Source organism: Rattus rattus, chromosome 1 (assembly GCF_011064425.1).
Source record: "Rattus rattus isolate New Zealand chromosome 1, Rrattus_CSIRO_v1, whole genome shotgun sequence".
Lineage (NCBI taxonomy): Eukaryota > Metazoa > Chordata > Mammalia > Rodentia > Muridae > Rattus > Rattus rattus.
In genome coordinates this window covers 3259648-3277383 of record NC_046154.1, presented here as the reverse complement: position 1 = coordinate 3277383, position 17736 = coordinate 3259648, and the positions used below count along the sequence as shown (strand labels likewise).

At 44.3% G+C, this 17736-nt stretch overlaps 1 protein-coding gene across 7 annotated transcripts in view; it reads left to right on the top strand.

Moving 5' to 3' along the window:
* Unc13b (unc-13 homolog B) overlaps window positions 1-17736 on the top strand; it is an 82948-nt gene that overhangs the window by 43435 nt on the left and 21777 nt on the right. For 4 of the 7 annotated variants that reach the window (XM_032891880.1, XM_032891899.1, XM_032891871.1 and 1 more), the window contains 12 exons: window positions 3398-3420; window positions 5567-5613; window positions 7956-8034; window positions 9308-9313; window positions 10054-10128; window positions 10572-10791; window positions 11856-12083; window positions 12651-12792; window positions 14509-14678; window positions 15055-15170; window positions 15434-15597; window positions 16211-16361. In XM_032891880.1, coding sequence (XP_032747771.1) covers window positions 3398-3420; window positions 5567-5613; window positions 7956-8034; window positions 9308-9313; window positions 10054-10128; window positions 10572-10791; window positions 11856-12083; window positions 12651-12792; window positions 14509-14678; window positions 15055-15170; window positions 15434-15597; window positions 16211-16361 — 1421 coding nt within the window. The remainder of the gene's footprint in view (window positions 1-3397; window positions 3421-5566; window positions 5614-7955; window positions 8035-9307; window positions 9314-10053; window positions 10129-10571; window positions 10792-11855; window positions 12084-12650; window positions 12793-14508; window positions 14679-15054; window positions 15171-15433; window positions 15598-16210; window positions 16362-17736) is intronic. The other 3 variants (XM_032891909.1, XM_032891890.1, XM_032891920.1) reach the window with 2 other exon arrangements.

The window sequence follows — 17736 nt, the reverse complement described above, 5'->3', positions numbered from 1 at the left end:
TGTCTGTCTCTCTCTCTCTGTCTCTGTCTCTCTGTCTCTATCTCTGTCTCTGTCTCTCTCTGTCTCTGTGTGTGTGTGTGTGTGTGTGTGCGCGAGTTTGTGTGTGTGTGCACATGTGCATATGTCAGAGGACAGGAGTCAGTTCTTTCTAGCATATGGGTTCCAAGGGTTGAACTCAACCTTTAACTGCTGCTGAGTCATCTTGCTAACCTGTCTTCTGTGTTTTAAGCAGTAACCTCTGCCTCCATCACATTCATTTCTGCTTGAGCCATCATTTTCTTTTATCTAGATTGTTGCGGTAGTCTAACTGGTCTTCTTGTTTAAACCCCTGTCCCTTTACAGTCTGTTCTGTCATAGCAATCAGAGTAATTGTTATCAAAGATCACATCACTCTTATTCACAACCTCCAATGATTTTCTGTCTCACCAAGAATGAAAGCCAGAATTCTTCTGAAAACTTGAACTGGCTCATAACTGAAAACTAGCTGTTCTTCCACACCAATTATGTTCTCACCTTAGGCTTCACACTTGGGTATATTAGACCGAAAATACTTTTCTTCAAGGACTCTGAATGTTCTTTTTATTCCTTTCCTTCAGGTCTCTGCTTAAATATCTTATTGATGAAGTCTCTCTGACAACTTTTAATTAAAAACATGGGGTGTTTGAGACAGAGCTTCATGCATACTCCATTGACATTCAGTTCACTGTGTAGCTAAGGATAGATAGCAGTGAACTTCTGATTCTTCTGCCTCCACCTCCAAAAATGGCACAGGCTTCTGACATATTTTCTTTGGTCCTGAACAAGAGAGATTTTTCTTAGAAAAGTTCTAAGTCCTAAAATTTATAGATTCCCTTTGCTAAATACAAGTGCTAGATTTGCTGAGCCTTCTAACTACAAAGATAAAAGGTAAGATCAAGTAATACAGAGTGCTTACTCTCAAGTAAGTTCATCTACATTTTGAGTAGGCTATGGAGTATGAATTGGAGAGGACCATGTCCCGTGCTAAGGAGGCGAGCATAGAGTTTCTTGTAGTACAAATGGGAGGCAATGAGACTATGGATTAGGTCAGTGGTAATCTAGAATACAAATCAGGAAAAGATGTCAAAGATATTTAGGAGGTAGATTACAGAGGATCGAATAATCAACCCATACTTACTGGGTGAAAAGAGGGAGGAATCTAATTGTCTGTGAGTGTGGGAGGATTATCTCAGGCATTGGGTATGAGAAGGTAAGAAGAGGTAGGTGGTGGTGGTGGTGGTGGTGGTGGTGGTGGTTGTGGTTGTGGTGGTGGTGTGTTTTAGCATATCCTGAATTTGAACTAAGCATGAGATATGACGGTGCTATGTGCCAGGCAACTAGTAATATAATGTGCTGGGTTAAGTAGGGATCTAAAGGTTAGCTATAATAATGTTTTGGAAGCAGCCAGCAAGAGAAGAGACTGGTGTAATGATAGACTGACATATGTCAATATATCCAGTGGAGATTGAGCATCTGTATCTATCTGTCACATTCTCACGTGTATGATCACGGTATTTGTCAAGCATGATATGGTAAGTACTAAAAAGAAACAAAGGCAAACAGAACTTAGATGCCTTAGGAGGACTTAATTAACTCCAACCTCGGTGGGTATCAGGGAAAGCTGCGTCAGGCTGGTAGGGCAGAATGTGTGGATTTCTGACTGTGTGGGGAAATGAGGTTGTACAAATTATATACAAGTCCAGAAAAGTTGGTGGGAGATGAAAATTTGGGAATTGGAATCAAATCTTTAAGAACCTTGATGGACTTGTGGGCTTATTTTATATTTAAATTTTTTATGTGTGTGCATGTACACATACTTGGGCCTAAGGTTAATGCCAGGGGTCTTGATTACTCTCCATCTTGTTGGTTGAGTCAGGATTTCAGTTGACCCAGAAGTTGCCAATACAGCTAGTCTAGCAAGTCCTCAGGCTTGTGCAACAATATTTCGTCCACTGAGCCATTTCCTCAGCACTGAACTGATTATATTTTATTCTTGAGAAGGAAATTTTGGAGAAATCAAGGGCAGGGAGGGGGAAGGGTGACCAGAATATGGTATGATATTGAGACTATAAGAAGTGGAGAAGGGGGGTTGGGGATTTAGCTGAGTGGTAGAGCACTTGCCTAGCAAGCGCAAGGCCCTGGGTTTGGTCCCCAGCTCTGAAAAAAAGAAAAGGAAAAAAAAAAAAAAAAAGAAGTGGAGAAGGAAAGAACCATTTCCAATTTGAACCTTAGAGTCAAAGTATTTCTTGCCTAATTTTCTTATTCAGAGAGAAATAAGGAGGGTGTCCTCAGGAGGGTGGGATGTGGATGTGAAAGGGATCTGTTCCTGTTCCAGGAAGTAGCTATTTTTTTAATCCTCACTCACTCTTCTGGTGCCACCCAGTTCTGGAGGATTCCTCTTGATGAACTCATTCTTTTGTCTGGACAAGTAATCTGCTTTGCTCTCTGAAATACAGATATTTCTCTTCTATTTGTGATATGATAGTGATGGACTTTTCAGATGGAGAGAAAAGAAAGTGAAAAGGCCTAGTTGGATGGATCTCATAGAGAAGGAAGCCGGTGGCCCTGGCCACATGTGTTTCCATAAGTAATGTTGTCTCTGGTGAAAAGAAAAGGAGACGTTGTCTCTTGTTGTGACTTGCTTGAACCATCTGAAAGTGTCCATTTTCTTTGTAGTATTGCTGAGATCAGCACATAATAATTAAACCTGAGATAGGAGTCATGGTTTTCATATCCAGATCCCTGTGATTTCTCTTAGAGCAATTGATAATATACCCCAAAGTCTTCACATGTTCAATATCTTGATCCTGGCTCTAACTGCATGCCCTACTTTGGCCCAGCTTAATTTAATTTGGAGAAACAAGCCCAGATTCACTGAGCAAATGCATGGCCAGATCTGCTCTATGAAATGGAGGGGCTCAGCCACCAAGCTTAGGGTTTAAGACCTGCTATACAGATTAATTCAACCCATATGGCTTTTGAAGAAGAAGGTACTGTGTGCTCAGTACTGGTGCTGCCTGCAAGAGGAGTCTAATGACGATTCTGTGGCATTGGCAGCCCTGATTCTGAACACAGACCACTTTGGAAAGAGGAAAAGAACAAGTGGAATTTCCAGGGAGACCTTGTCCTTTGTAGTAAGTACCCACTAGATGTTCTTACTAAAAACCAGATTGGCCAATACAGGAAGAAAAGATTCTGGGAGGCAGTCAGGTGTCCTTCATGGCCTCCTCTGTGTTCAGAGTCAGTCCCTCCCCTTCATGTCCCTTAGGGTTAGCTGCCATTTTGGGGGGTTTACAATAGAACTGAATCTACTAACCTTTCTGCTGTTTTTTTTTTTTGTTTGTTTTTTGTTTTTTTCCTATTCTTTCTCTTCCTGCAGAAGGAAAGCGAGAAGCTCTTCAGGTTGTGCCTCTGGTCATTTGGGCCTATTTTGTTGTTTATTTTCTACTGTTCTCTGAGTACTGTGTGTATGTATATGTGTGCATGATCTGTGCCTCTGAGCTATGGTTCATGTAGAGAATCTATTTTTTTTTTCAGAAAGAAGTTTGTATGCATGCTTATGTTGTGTGTGCTTGGGCCACCGTCCCTGGAACATAGTGAGAGGATGTATGTGTGTTGGCATGGATGCACATTCAGTGCGGCATGTGTGTGCTTCCACTTGTACTCAGTCTGACACTGCAGCACTTAACTGCTCCTAGTTTGCACAGTGTGTGTCCCTTTCCTACTTGTTGCTGACCCTAGCATATGTTGTAAACAACTCTGGCTGAGCCCAGCATGTTCACATACTTTATAGTTTGGCTTGAGAGCTGCCACAGATATATTCTGTCCTTGTCTGGGACCCCAAGTATGGAAGTGCATTCATGCTTTTGAACTGGCTCCCTGGCCTCTGTCTGGGCAAGCCTCTCCACACCTGCTGTATGGCCATCTCAAGCTGTGTGATGCACCAGTGCACTGTGCCTGTTAGCAATGGCTCTTGAATTTGGTGAGGATTTACTTTGCTTGTGACTTGGGCCCTTAAAGAACACTGAATCCTGTTCAGAAGAGTTTGTTCATAGGTTCTGAACCTATAAACACAAGATTCATGTTCACCTTGTCCTTTCTTCAGATACATGGGCTATCTATGAATATACCTTCTATAAGTGTTTGGCTAGACTTCTTCCTGCTCCCCTCCTTCCTTCAGTGTGCTGTGTATGCATGCCCTGTGCTTCTGCAAACTGTTGCCCTCTCTGAGCACAGGAAGTATGCATGATCTGGGCTTAGCTCCCAAAGACTTTTTTCATCTGTTTTCTGAAGCCAAGTAATTTCTGGCAAATGTCTAACTCCAAGAATTTAAAAAGAGAGATGAGAATCCACTCAGTACAGTAGCTGCTTCCAGAGAGAAGATACATCCTTGTTGGCGGGATCTAGGAATGCACAGATGCTTAGCCTTTGCCTCTGCCCCCGACATCCTTAGGAGACATGCTTCTCACCTGCTGTTGTTTCTTCTATTAGCACATCATGCTTGTTACAGCCACTCCTTGCTGCCTTCTGTTCCTGTCCCTCCCTTATCTGTCATCCCCTCCAGGACTAGGACAGGAGGCAGATGAGGTGGCATAGGGATGGAAAAGACATATAAGTTAAAGTTTAGGCAACATGACAAGGTGTTCACTTTAACCCAAGTTCTCCTGAGTGATTGCTCTCCTTTCCATCACTAGTCGCCCTGTTTTGGCTCCCACATTGTCTGTCTTGCCCCATTCCATCCCTCACTCCCATCCAGAACTAACCACATAAGTTTTGCTCCCAGAGCTCATTTGCACCAGGCTAGTAAAGGGGCAGGGTTGGAAAGAGTTGGAAAGGAACAAAGCAAGCCAGGAAGCCCCAGATGTACTAATGCTAGGTTTCTTGTTTCTTAAAAGCATGCAGGATGGGTTTCTTGGAGCCTCCTGTTAACTTTAGAACTCTCTCTTTTCTGCATTGCTTAAAAATTTTGCTTGTTGGGTTTTTTTGTTTCGTTTTGTTTATTTGTTTTGTTTTTGTTTTATGCAGAGCCCTTTAAAAAATAAGGTTTGTTTTATTTTGTTTGTGGTTGTTCTTTCTTTGACTGTTTGACCCCCCTCAGTTTTCAACTTTTCATAAAATTCACCAGAATTATAATCCAAGTAATCTGCCCTATGATCTCTTACTAGATAGTTTATAAAATGTAGAGACTGGACTCATACACATTTTATACTCAGTGAGGTAGAGGTTGGAGGACCCCAGGCTGCCCCAAATTGTCCTTTTACTTCAGTAAGACCTGGGATCCTGAGAGTTCTGACAGCTAGCTCTTCCCACTGGATCTTAGAATAAGACCTCAGAGCTGGCCTTAGATCCTTTCTGTGTATTGTGGAGAAGGAGGTCAGGCAATGCTCCCTGCAACAGCCTGCTGACTGCTCAAGGTAATAGAGTATTGGCTTCGACCTCAGATGGACTCTGTCACAAAATGGCTCATGTGACCTACTTTGCTCACTGTCTAATCTATAGACTCTCTCCCATCTTTCCCCGAGCTAACTTTCTCCTTCTCTTTTTAAAGATTTCAGATGATGGTGACCCCTCCTTGCCTCAGTGGCTCCCAGAAGGGTAAGTGATTCTCTACAAGCTTCCTGTGATCCCATCTGTCTCTATTTTTAGCTTTTCTCTGGGGATATGTAAGATGGCTCCACATGATGGATTGTGGCAGAGGAAGAGGCCCCACCATGGGTTCATTGGCTGTCTGGGAAAGAGAGCTGCTGATGACCTTCTAGAGGCTGAAGCAGGCAGGAGCTTTGCACAGCAGTCCCTGGGTCAGGAAAGGTCACTTTAGCTGCCTGTCTTTGCCTGTGTAATTTCTTATTTATCATATAATATATCATATCACCGCTTTTTATGTAGACAATAAGGGCATTTGAGTAAGTCTCTTTATTTGTCTCATTGGTGTGGCTGATTAGATTGCCCCTGGGCTCAGCCCTGCTTCAGCTGCTGTGACTCACTTATTACACTCCACTCCAGACAAAGCATAAGGGGCATCCCTTCTGAGCTCAGTGTGTTCTCTCTGTGCTTTATTTCTGAGAGTCTCTGATCCATGGGATTGCACCAGAGTCCTTTTAAAGCTCAGCTGCTGCCCAGAGCTGACTAACTATTCTTGAGAGAGGAGCTAAGTGTCCCCAAGGCGTCTCTCTTCCCCACACCGCCTACTGAGCTCCCTGGCCTTCCTTTTTCCTGTTGCCCTATAAAGGCTTCTGACAGCACACTTCTCAGTTGCCTCTTCATGCTCTAGCGAGGAAAGAATATCGGATCACAAATCTAACTACTACATTTTCCACATACCTTTCGTCTTAGGTCAAGCAAAGTGTTTGAAAAAGCCAGCCCTCTCTATCTATTTCAAAAGATAATTTGTTGCAAAAACCTCTTGACTTAACCAGAGCACATTGTAGTTGTTAGAATTCACTCTGAATCCCTGCCACCAGTTGTTTCTAAAGTGAACTTTAGGTTCTTTTTTCCAATAAGTAGAAAATGTATACATGTCAGTAGAACATCTCCAAATTGGCTTTAAAATAAAATGCAAAACAATCTCCTCTTGTGTAGTAATATCTTCAAAACAAAGTCCATTGCCTGTGTTGAGGTAGTTTACTGGACATCTTGTATGTTGACTTGGCTACCCCAGCTCCTGGTCTTAACCCAATTAGTGACTTGCTTCTTTGCCTCTCTCATGGACACAATTACTTATTCTTCTGGGGCTTCTATCTTTAGACCAGTTATGGTGTGCAATTGGCTACCCAATATTTCTAGCCCATTGTTCTTACAGTGTAAGTGCATAATTACTTGAGTATGCTGGTTTGCATCTGAAAGCTCAACACTCTAAGGCAGGAGGGCTGTTAGTTTATGGCCCCCCTGACCTAGCCAAATAGTGAATTCAAGGCCAGCCTGGACAAAGCTGTGAGACCCCGTCCCAAAACAAAGCCAAGTACATAAAGTTTGGTTTGGGGATGATTTATTTGTCTTCACTAAAGTTCAGAATTTCAGCCTTAAAGAGCAGAAACTTCTTTTCCCTTTTTAACTCAACCTCATGTTATGGAAGTGACACTGAGTCTCAAACCGAGACTCAACGAGAGGATGGAATATTGTCGAAGGACTAGCAAGCTGGCAGAACTGCAGCCAGAGTTCAGGCTGTAGTGCTAGAAGACTGATACTCTTTTGGAAGCATGCTCTGTCTTCTTGGTTCTTGTTAAAATTGTTTGTTGTTAATAAAATTAGGCAATGATAAAGATCTTCAGTTGCTTTTCTGTCATTCTTCTCTGGTCTCTGTTGATAGGTGTCTAGGGCTGATCTAGACTAACAGAGTCTCTTTGCAATTTCCTCTTATCCTGACCCCTGTGGCTTCCTAAGTCTCCTGTCCTACCCCTCGGCCTCTGCTGAGTTCTAGGGCTTATCTAGCTGTGGGACCCTTTGTTTCAGAAGGCTCAAGTAGACAGACAGATGAATGTCTCATGGCTAGATGGAAGTCTCCTTCAGCATGTCATTTCTTAGTAGTCTTGCTTACCTAGGCAGCGGGCTTTTCTGGTAGAGCCGCCTTACAGGCTTTGATGTAGCCTAGACTGTTCAAGACTTCTTATATGAACAGAAAGCTCTCTTGGCCACCAGTCTTAGCTTGCCTTCTGGAGTACAGGCATTTTCAAATCAACAAAAATGCCTTGAACTGTTTCAGTGAGCTAAAAGAGCCCTTACACCTTTGCTGAAATGGCAGGAACCACTGAGAAACCAAAAGAAGATTCCAAACAGATCCCTTGCACTTCCTTCCTTCACTTACGGCCTTCCCTCCCCTCTAAAGGTACATGGAGGTTAGTTCACCATCCTCTGAGCAGAGGGATAATAAGAATAGTAGAACACAGAACCTGCCAGTAACTCCAGGCTGGGGAGATTCTGATGTCGTCTTCTCTCCTTAGGCCAGCGGGAGGGCTCTATGGCATCGACAGCATGCCAGATCTACGAAGAAAGAAGCCACTGCCACTTGTCAGTGATCTGGTGAGTCAATTCCCTGGCATCAGCTTAGGCAGTAGTCTTTGGGCATACACCCCACCAGGTCTTGGCAAGCTCTCAGGATTATTTAGTGATGGTCTCAGTGGGACCTAGCTCTAACTCACTCTCAAGTCAGAATCCTGGGTTCTTCAGTGAGTCAAGCTCTTGTCCAGCATATTTGTGGCTTATACCTTCAATGCTGAGCTCAGAGGCCTTACACTAGGCATCTTAACTTCCCTAGGTAGCTTGGCCACCTTCTTCAATAGCTTGAAATGGAACCTGACTCTAGCCTCTAGCCCTTAGATATAACTGAGCTTGGTGTGTGATGTGCTTAACTGGGGCTTGATCCTTCCTAGAGGACAGGTGAAAGCCTCTTCCTAAAATATAAGTTCTATAGACTGTGTCTGTTAACCTAAGACAGTGAGAGCAATGATAAAACATTTGTGCAACTGACTGCATCAGGCTTACGAGTTAAAGGTGTTCTTGGGACTTCCAGGATGACCAAAATCTCCTATTCCTGGATGTACTTCCTAAAGTAGGATCAGTGTGAAGAGTTGTTCATAGTCCATGAGTGGGTAGGATAGAGTGGGACCAGGCTTTCTGAGCTCTGAGCTCTTAGAGCCAGATATAAGGTACGAGGGTTCAATGAGGCCCAAGTAAACCTCATCTCTTTCCCAATTTCTGCTCCTGTCACTCTTATTTCTCCCTGTTCTGTCCATTCTGGTTTTCCTGTCCACCCCTTTACTTTCTTGTGTTCTCGTTTCCTCCCAGCAGCCTCCCTCTCCTTCCTTGGGTGACTGGGAATGTCACTTCCCCTCCCCTCGTCATTTCTTTCTTTACATATTTCTTTCCATGTCCTCACCTCCTTTCTCATTCTCTTATTCTTCTCTGAACTTCTCTCCATCAGTTTTTCATCTAGCTAATAGAAGATGGATTCTGTGTCATATTTTCTCTATTTCCTATCTCACCTTTTTACTCTTTTCTCAGTAGGCCTTCCTTTTCCTCAAGCACATCTGAATCATGTCTTTCTTACTTCCTCTGTCTTTTACCCTTGCCCATTTTCACTTTGAGACACAATATTGTCCTTAGAGTGGGCACTCAGTCTGGGCCCTGCAGCAATTGGGTTGAACACATTTTTTAGTAGATAAAGGCAGAGGAGATTAGAACATGTTCCCTGTGGTAACTGGAGGAGAGAACCACTCAGATGCCTCTGAAAGTTTTCATGCCCTTAGTGGACTTTAACGCCATGTTATTCCTTTCTTTGCTTTCCTCTACACAGGCTATGGTGAGTGCATCCAGAGCCCTTCCCCATCCTCTTAAAAGGCCACATACCCAAACTGTTTGGGCCCCTCTCTCAGCTGGTGTTTTTGCTTAGACTCAAATAAGATCTGCCTGTCCAATGTCTGCCGCCTTAATGAAGTCTTGTGTCTTCCAGGGGCCGCCTTTAAGACTTGGGCTTGGCAGAAATGTGGGGTTTCTCTACACTTGCTAACAGGACAGCCCCAGTTTTTGAACTTTACTCTCCGTCCTGTCTAGCCCCCACTGTCCCCTTTTCCTATCAAATGCCATTTATTTGGGCTTTTGGCCTTTGTATCTTCCATGGATTGTGTGTGGGATGGTACCTGGTCATACATACGGGTCAAAATGAGTGTGTGTGTGCGCGCGTGTGTGTGTGTGTGTGTGTGTGTGTGTGTGTGTGTGTGTGTGTCCTATTTCTTACTATAATTCTAAGCTTTCCATTTCTCCTTTGATGTCTATGGGATAAGACACCCTAAGAATAGTGGAAGAGGAAAGCCCTTGGGTGGTGGATACCCTGAAGGAAGTGCTGTTCTAACACTGCTAGAACAATCCCTGGACATCTGAACCTGAGGCCCTATTTCCTGTTACCCTGGGGTAGTGTCTAGTGACAGCAAAATTAGAATAGTGTCAGTCATAGTCAGGTGGCTTTGGAAACTGAAGCTGCCTTCCCAGGACCTGGCCAGTCTCTTGTGGCAGCCAGGACTGACAGGCAACTCTTCCTCACAGTCACTGGTCCAGTCGAGGAAAGCAGGGATTACTTCCGCTATGGCTACACGTACCTCTCTCAAGGATGAAGATCTGGTAAGTGACTCTTGGACATTTGTGACTCTACTAGCCTCAGGAGTGGTCACCTCAGTAGACATACTAACTGAATTTTTAAATTCTGATGTAGAGTTGCCAAGATAGTGTCTGGTCTCAGTTTCTTCAGTGTAGAGAAATAAGGGTCCATATTGGAGTATTGAAGCACATGACCACTGATCTTGGGGTTTTATAGTGAACCCATTACCCTTCGTTTCCCTAGAGTGAATGAATGCTCAGACTCAAAAATGGGCACACAACGAATGACTAGAAGCACATTCTAGTGTGGCCTTTTCTATGCCAGGCCAGGCTCTGGGTTGGTCCAGGCTAGGATGTGTTATCCACTGCCAGAGTAGAAGCCATGGACCTGACTGTCCCACAGGGCCTCAGTCCTTCCTAATACAGTGATAGTGTTGCTGGTCTGTGATGGGGCATGTGTCTTTCAGAAATCCCATGTGTATAAGAAAACTCTGCAGGCCTTAATCTACCCCATCTCGTGCACCACGCCCCACAACTTTGAGGTCTGGTCTGCCACGACACCCACCTACTGCTATGAGTGTGAAGGCTTGCTCTGGGGCCTTGCCCGGCAAGGCATGCGCTGCAGCGAGTGTGGCGTCAAGTGCCATGAGAAGTGCCAAGACCTGCTCAATGCTGATTGCCTACAGCGTGAGTGCCCATGGGATGAGGACTGGGGAGCAGGGGCAGCAGGGCCTTTCTAAAATAGTGCGAGCAAGGGACAGTAGTGTTGGATCTGTCACTTCTCTATTCTGCTCTAGTCCAAGGGCCTCTACTCTTCAGAAAATACGGTGCTGAGTCAGGAGATACTGCTTGTCCAAACCGTGGGTCTTAGAGCAGTCTCTTAGGCTTTAGGGAAAATCCTTGGAACTTTCTATAGCCTTCTATGGAGCTAGAGTCTCTTGTAGGATTCATTTAATTCAAGAACATCAGCTTGAATAGTTTACATCATTGCTTATGTTGAAAGGACGTCTGTTATAATCCTGCCAGGCATGGTGGCACATGCCCTTAAACTCAGCACTTGGGAGACAGAGGCAGGCAGATCTCTGTGGGTTCTAGGTCAGCCTGGTCTATATAGGAGGTTCTAAGGCAATTAAGGCTACATAGTGACATAGAGGGGACACTGTCTCATAAAAAGGGCTGGGGGTAGGGATCCCAAGATATAAGAATCTTTGCTTCCTCATAGAGAAAAAGTGGTTCTCAAAGCTAGGAGTGGTAGAGATAAGATTTAAACACATGTCTGATAACAAAGATTATATATATTTTTGAATCACACTATACTATTTGCTGAGATTAAAAGTACTAGGACCATAAGCAGAACCCAGTTGTGTTCTGTGGCACGTCTGGGATTTGTGTCATGCCTGGCAAATGAGATTGGCAGTATTGTCATGGCACCTACCATTGCTCCATGATATCTGAGACACCCTTTGGTGATAGTTTGACTTTAGAGACTCGATGGAACCTCTTCCAGCATTTCTCTAAACAGAATAGTATAGTGAATTCCACCATCACTATCAAGAGTTTGCTGCCCTTTAAATTGCACTCTCAACTCCTCTGGCATAGCCACAGCCCCACAGACATAGCCTTTTCACAGAGAACTTACAGTATCCTTAAGCTTCTTCCATTGTTCCTGCCTCTTCCCGACACTTCCTCAGCTTGACCTTGGTCTGGGAGGCTGCCTGTTGCTTAGTTGTTCTTTCTGGGCCATCCTTCAGGGGCCGCTGAAAAGAGCTCTAAGCATGGAGCTGAGGACCGGACTCAGAACATTATCATGGCCATGAAGGACCGTATGAAGATCCGAGAACGGAATAAACCAGAGATCTTTGAGGTTATCCGGGATGTGTTCACAGTGAGCAAAGTTGCCCACGTGCAGCAGATGAAAACAGTAAAGCAGAGTGTCCTGGATGGCACCTCCAAGTGGTCGGCCAAAATTACCATCACAGGTAAGCAGGCTAAAGTGTGAGGGTTTAGGGAGGCCTCGGGGTGGGGAAAGCTTGAGAGGAGGCATCTCAAATAAGAGGGAACAAGGGGTTGAGAAAGAAGCTATAACTGAGAGCAAGAGAGATTCTCCTGCCATTCTTCACCCCTCCCCATTTAGACTAGAAGAGGCAAGCGCTTGGAAATAATATGAGCCCCAATACAAGGACGTCTAACAGCCTGACAGTGCACACTCAGTCGAAAGCTGTGGGTGGGAGGACACCAGGGAATAGTTACCAGAGGCTTGTCGGTAAGGTGTGGGGTGAAGCGTGTGCACATCAGAGGGTTGAGGACCTGTGAGGCCATCATTGATCGGAAAGGACTCAATGAAGGAGATGGGGTTCTTGGATTAAGCTTTGAGGAAGAAGCTGGTAGCCCGGGGCTAAGGGTAGGTCTGGAGAAGTGAGGTTAGGTTTGCTGCACACACATAGGCAGGCTTCTCTAAGTTGCAGAGACTGTGATTAGCCCTATGGGGGCTTCTGACTTAACTCTGAAATGTACTCTAAACCTTTTGATTTGTTCATGGGTTGCAGTGGTTTGTGCCCAGGGCCTACAAGCCAAAGACAAGACAGGATCCAGTGACCCTTATGTGACTGTGCAAGTTGGGAAAACCAAGAAGCGCACTAAGACCATTTTTGGAAATTTGAATCCTGTTTGGGAGGAGAAGTTCCATTTGTAAGTCACAGGGGAGTGGGCACATATGACTGACCTTTCTGGAAATATGCATATTTTAGAAGTGGTATTGCAACTCACTTTTCTGGCTTGAGCTCTAAGACTGGACAAATACTGGAGATTCTGACACGCTTCACGGGGCCACAGCCATACTTTGAGTTTCTTCTTACAGTCCTTGGTAGTTTACCCAGACACTTTATTAATGAGGTCAGTTTATGGCCAGTACTTTTTCTAGCACTGGAAAGATCTCCCTACCACCCTGCAACTGCTTCCTAGCCTGCCTAGCAAGTGTTAGGATTTCTCAGGATCGAGGCAAGAATGCCCGTGGAAACCTTGGGTCTGGAGGAATTTCTCTTTTTTCCTGTCCCACATATTCCTCCATTTCCTTTTCCTCACCTCTCTTTCTTTCAACTATTTCACTAAAGTCTAGAACTTGGATGAAAGTCTGGAGTTGCCAGATGGCTTTGCCTCACATCCTACTCCCAAGGTGTAAGATCAGGACTTTGGCTCTGATCTGCTGAGCAGGATGGCTGTAATAGAGAGCAGGGTCTGTGATTCCCCAAGCACTCACAAGGAAAAGGATTGGGATACAGCAAAATTACTCTCCAGCCCAGGTAGCAGTTACTGAGGGAAGCAGCCATTTGTCTGAGAATCTGAACAGTTCCTGCTGCCTACTTTCATGTGACTACTTTTAAACGAACTGGCTCATGATCATCATCATTTACTCATTATAGATGAACAATTCATTCAGCTCCTATCCTGTGCGAGATGCTTTACTTTTTACATAATGCTGTTTATTCAAGAATGAGTGACAGTGTCTGTCCTCTAAAAGCTCATTGTTAATTGATCCATTATTTTTCAGTAGAAGAGTGGTTATGTATAGTATTTTAATGGAAATATCTTGGATGTGGAAATATGTAAGAACAGAGGGAAACCAGCAACAGATTCTGCTTAGTCCTGTTTTGGGGTGAGGGACCAAGATCCAGAGTGGAATCTCTGGGGAGGAGAGCAAGATGGGAGACCTTCTTCCCTTCTCCAAAGCAAAAACACCACAGAAGAGAGAGCCATTCGGTAAAGAGTGATAGAAGTCCATAAGCACAGAGTTAGGTGTGTGGGGAATTAGAAAGCTAAGTAGATATGACCTGGTGACCCTTCTAGTCATGTAGCACCTTATGACTTCACGTCTTGGGCTCTGAGGAAGGAACTAGCAGTTCTTTCTTTCTTTCTTTCTTTCTTTCTTTCTTTCTTTCTTTCTTTCTTTCTTTCTTTTTTTAAAGATTTATTTATTATATAAGTACACTGTAGCTGTCTTTAGACACACTAGAAGAGGGCATCGGATCCCATTAGAGATGGCTGTGAGCCACCATGTGGGTGCTGGGATTTGAACTCAGGACCTCTGGAAGAGCAGTTGGTGCTCTTACCCGCTGAGCCATCTCTCCAGCCCCTAGCAGTTCTTTCTGGAGTCATGTGGTATCGTTCATTTGGAATTGCTGATAGAGTTAGCTGCATAAGAAGCCAGAATTGACCGTAACTGCTCATTCCCTCCTCATCCCTAAGGACTGAAAGCCTTAATTCACTTGGAATTTGAGTGCTATAGTCTGCCGAATTTTTCTTTTCCTCTTTCAAGTGTGATAGGTGGCCCTTTGGGGGTGGACATTGAAGGAAGTAGTGATGCTGCTAGGTCTGCCCGACCTAATTTTCCACCCACTCCTTCCACAGTGAGTGCCACAACTCTTCCGATCGAATTAAGGTACGTGTGTGGGATGAGGATGATGACATCAAATCCAGAGTAAAGCAGCGGCTGAAGCGAGAGTCGGATGATTTCCTTGGCCAAACTATCATTGAAGTTCGAACGCTGAGTGGAGAGATGGATGTCTGGTATAATCTGGGTGAGTAAACTCAACCACGAAATGTTACTGTGATTAGAGACCATTCGGAGAGATCTAGGAAACATACCAAATCACCAGGCTCCAGATCATGCTCCTGTATAGACCTGTCTTACCTTTAGTGCTGACACTGGTGGGCTGGAAAACAGAATGTCAATGGCTAAAACTCATTCTAGCTTGGACATCCCTCAAGTTTCAGATCTTTTAGTCTTCATCCTAATCCCTATAAGTCTCTGACCACTCCTGTCCTCCCACTTAGTTCAGGGTCATTTATAGAATATGTGGCTACTTGACTTGGTGCCATTTCCCCCTCTTGGATTGACCATCTATATATAGATAGTTCCATTGCTATAAATCCCAAGTCTCTTTTCCTTTGTAGAGAAGAGAACAGACAAGTCAGCTGTCTCAGGGGCTATCCGACTGCAAATCAATGTGGAGATCAAGGGGGAGGAGAAGGTAGCCCCATACCATGTGCAATACACATGTCTCCATGAGGTGAGCAACACTTTGGGAGTGGAGGGCTAGAAGGCAGGGGTGGGCTTTTGACCATAAGTAAGGTTGGCAGGTGGCTGGGGGTCTAGGACCATTTTGTTTTGTTTATTCTTGGCTCATTGTGCTATTCTGGGTAGTCTGAGGGACCAGACCATTCTTTTTGTTCACTGAAAGAACTGAGCAGTGACATGACAGAAAATTTGCTACTGAAATTTTCAGTTATGATGTGCTGTAACACACCTTTCTCTCTGCTCTGTGTTCTGCAGAATCTTTTCCATTACCTCACAGACATTCAGGGCAGTGGAGGAGTCTGGATCCCAGAGGCTCGGGGGGACGATGCATGGAAGGTGTACTTTGACGAGACAGCCCAAGAAATTGTGGATGAATTTGCCATGCGCTATGGCATCGAGTCCATATATCAGGCCATGACGTGAGGCTCCCTGGGGTCCTGGGAAGTAGCTAATACTTGGGGTAGCTAATGAAGGCACAGGCTTAGTAGACAGGTGCTTAGTAGCCGTAAAGTGCAATGATTTCATACTTTTCCTCTTTGAGCTGGATGGAGCGTCTATGCCCCAAGGTAAAGAAGCATACATTAGAATGGGAATGTATTTGCCGGCATGTCAGGCATGCCTCTTTACCCATCAAGGTCATGGTTAGGAAAGGAAAAAGGTAACAGTGGATCTACAAAGACCCAGGACCAGATAACACAGGCCTAAGCAAACACAACATGTTTTTGCCCATGAACATATGTATGTAACTAACAAGCTGACCTAGATTACCCTGAGAGTCAACAAAGAGTGCACTAAACTGTAGGGAAAATATTTCTCCATGGGATCTACCAGCACTCCTATAAAAGAATTCTTGCCTACTGGGAGAAGTGTCAGTCGGTGATGTTGCCATAGCAATGCACACAGGAATCCATTCTGCATAAGCAGAGGGCGTTGACTGACCTGGCTGTTTTTCCACAAACTTTAATTGGGTTCCTGCTTGGCTACTGCTGCAATCTGTGAAGAGTCTTTGAGAACAAGGATTCTGTTTTTCAGGCACTTTGCGTGTTTGTCATCCAAGTACATGTGTCCTGGCGTGCCAGCCGTGATGAGTACCTTACTGGCCAACATCAATGCGTATTATGCTCACACAACCGCCTCCACTAACGTCTCTGCATCTGACCGCTTTGCCGCCTCCAACTTTGGTGTGAGTGTGATGAAAGACATGCTTCCGAATGCTGTCACTGGATGGCTTGTTGTTTTCTGGCCAGTTGTGTAGAGTTGACTGATGTGCTTGATACTCAGATAGTTGCTACCTTGAAAGACAACCTTTTTCCTTCTAGATAAGATGACTAATAGACAATCTTCTATTGGAAATAGACTCTAGGAAACGATGACCCTACTATGCTTTAGAAGTGTGGGCCCTCTGTAGTTAATCACAATGTTGCTTAGTCTTACAGTCATTACTCAGAATGTTACCTGACATAAATTCAGGATAAACAGGATATGACCTCTCATGAAAGTTCTTTTTGTAGGCATAAAATTACATCAGTAATCTTATGTAATCCTCACAGTCTACTGCATCTGTGATCCCTGATTTTTAGAACTTACAATATTTTCGTTGTTATTAGACTTTTTCTGTAGACGAGTTAATCTAATTGATTAAGGCAATCAAGCCCCATTATGTATTGATTTAATCACTATCTATTGATGTATCCAATATAATGAGTTCTGGAAATGTGCTAGCAGCCTTCAGGCATGTGATTCCATATTTAATGATAATTTTTCTATGAAACTATTACATTAGTATATATTTATATTTTAATATTAAAATATACACCAAAGAAAGTTCAGGGAACTTGGTTAAAAGCAAGACTTCTTACGTCTTCCTGACCATTTTTCAAATGCATTACTGTTTTTTCTCCCATCATCACGGCTAGACTTTGGCTCTAAAGCTGTTAAGAATGCCTCAGAATAACAGGTAGCAGTGCTGTACAGCTTTGATCCCAGCACTTGAGGGCTATAGAGTGATTTCTAGGGCAGCCAGGGCTACAAAAAGAAACCCTTTCTTGAAACCCACCCCAATGCCACCCCACACACAAAGAATTCCCAAGAGGCTCCTTGCCACCAGGAAGAGGTGGAGGCCCAGTCTCTATCCTATCCCCTCCCCACAGGCCCCCAGGCTAGAGAGACTTCAGTTAGGCATGGACTGACTTTGCTGAATGCACATGTGGGAGAGTGGGGCTTGGGGCTAAGGCAAGGGCCTGGGATGGAATGAGAAAGATTCAGAATATTTTAGTATGTGCAGGGAAAGTGTCCTTAGGGGACAGAACTTGAGAGCTTGGGAGTGTCCCTGATGAAAGCCATGATGGCAAAATGTAGGTAGCTGGAAGCAGGTGTTAAGTGTCCACTGCTTCTGTCCATGTGTGTGCCTGGCTCCCCAGCCCCACTTTGGGCTAACAGCTGCTCATTTAAGGGTTTGGTTGTGTGCTCTGTCCCCAGCCCTTCCAAGGTACTTACTACCTGAAAGGAAGCTGGAAGGACTTCTAAGGGACATTGAAGGCCATGGCTCTAAGAAACTA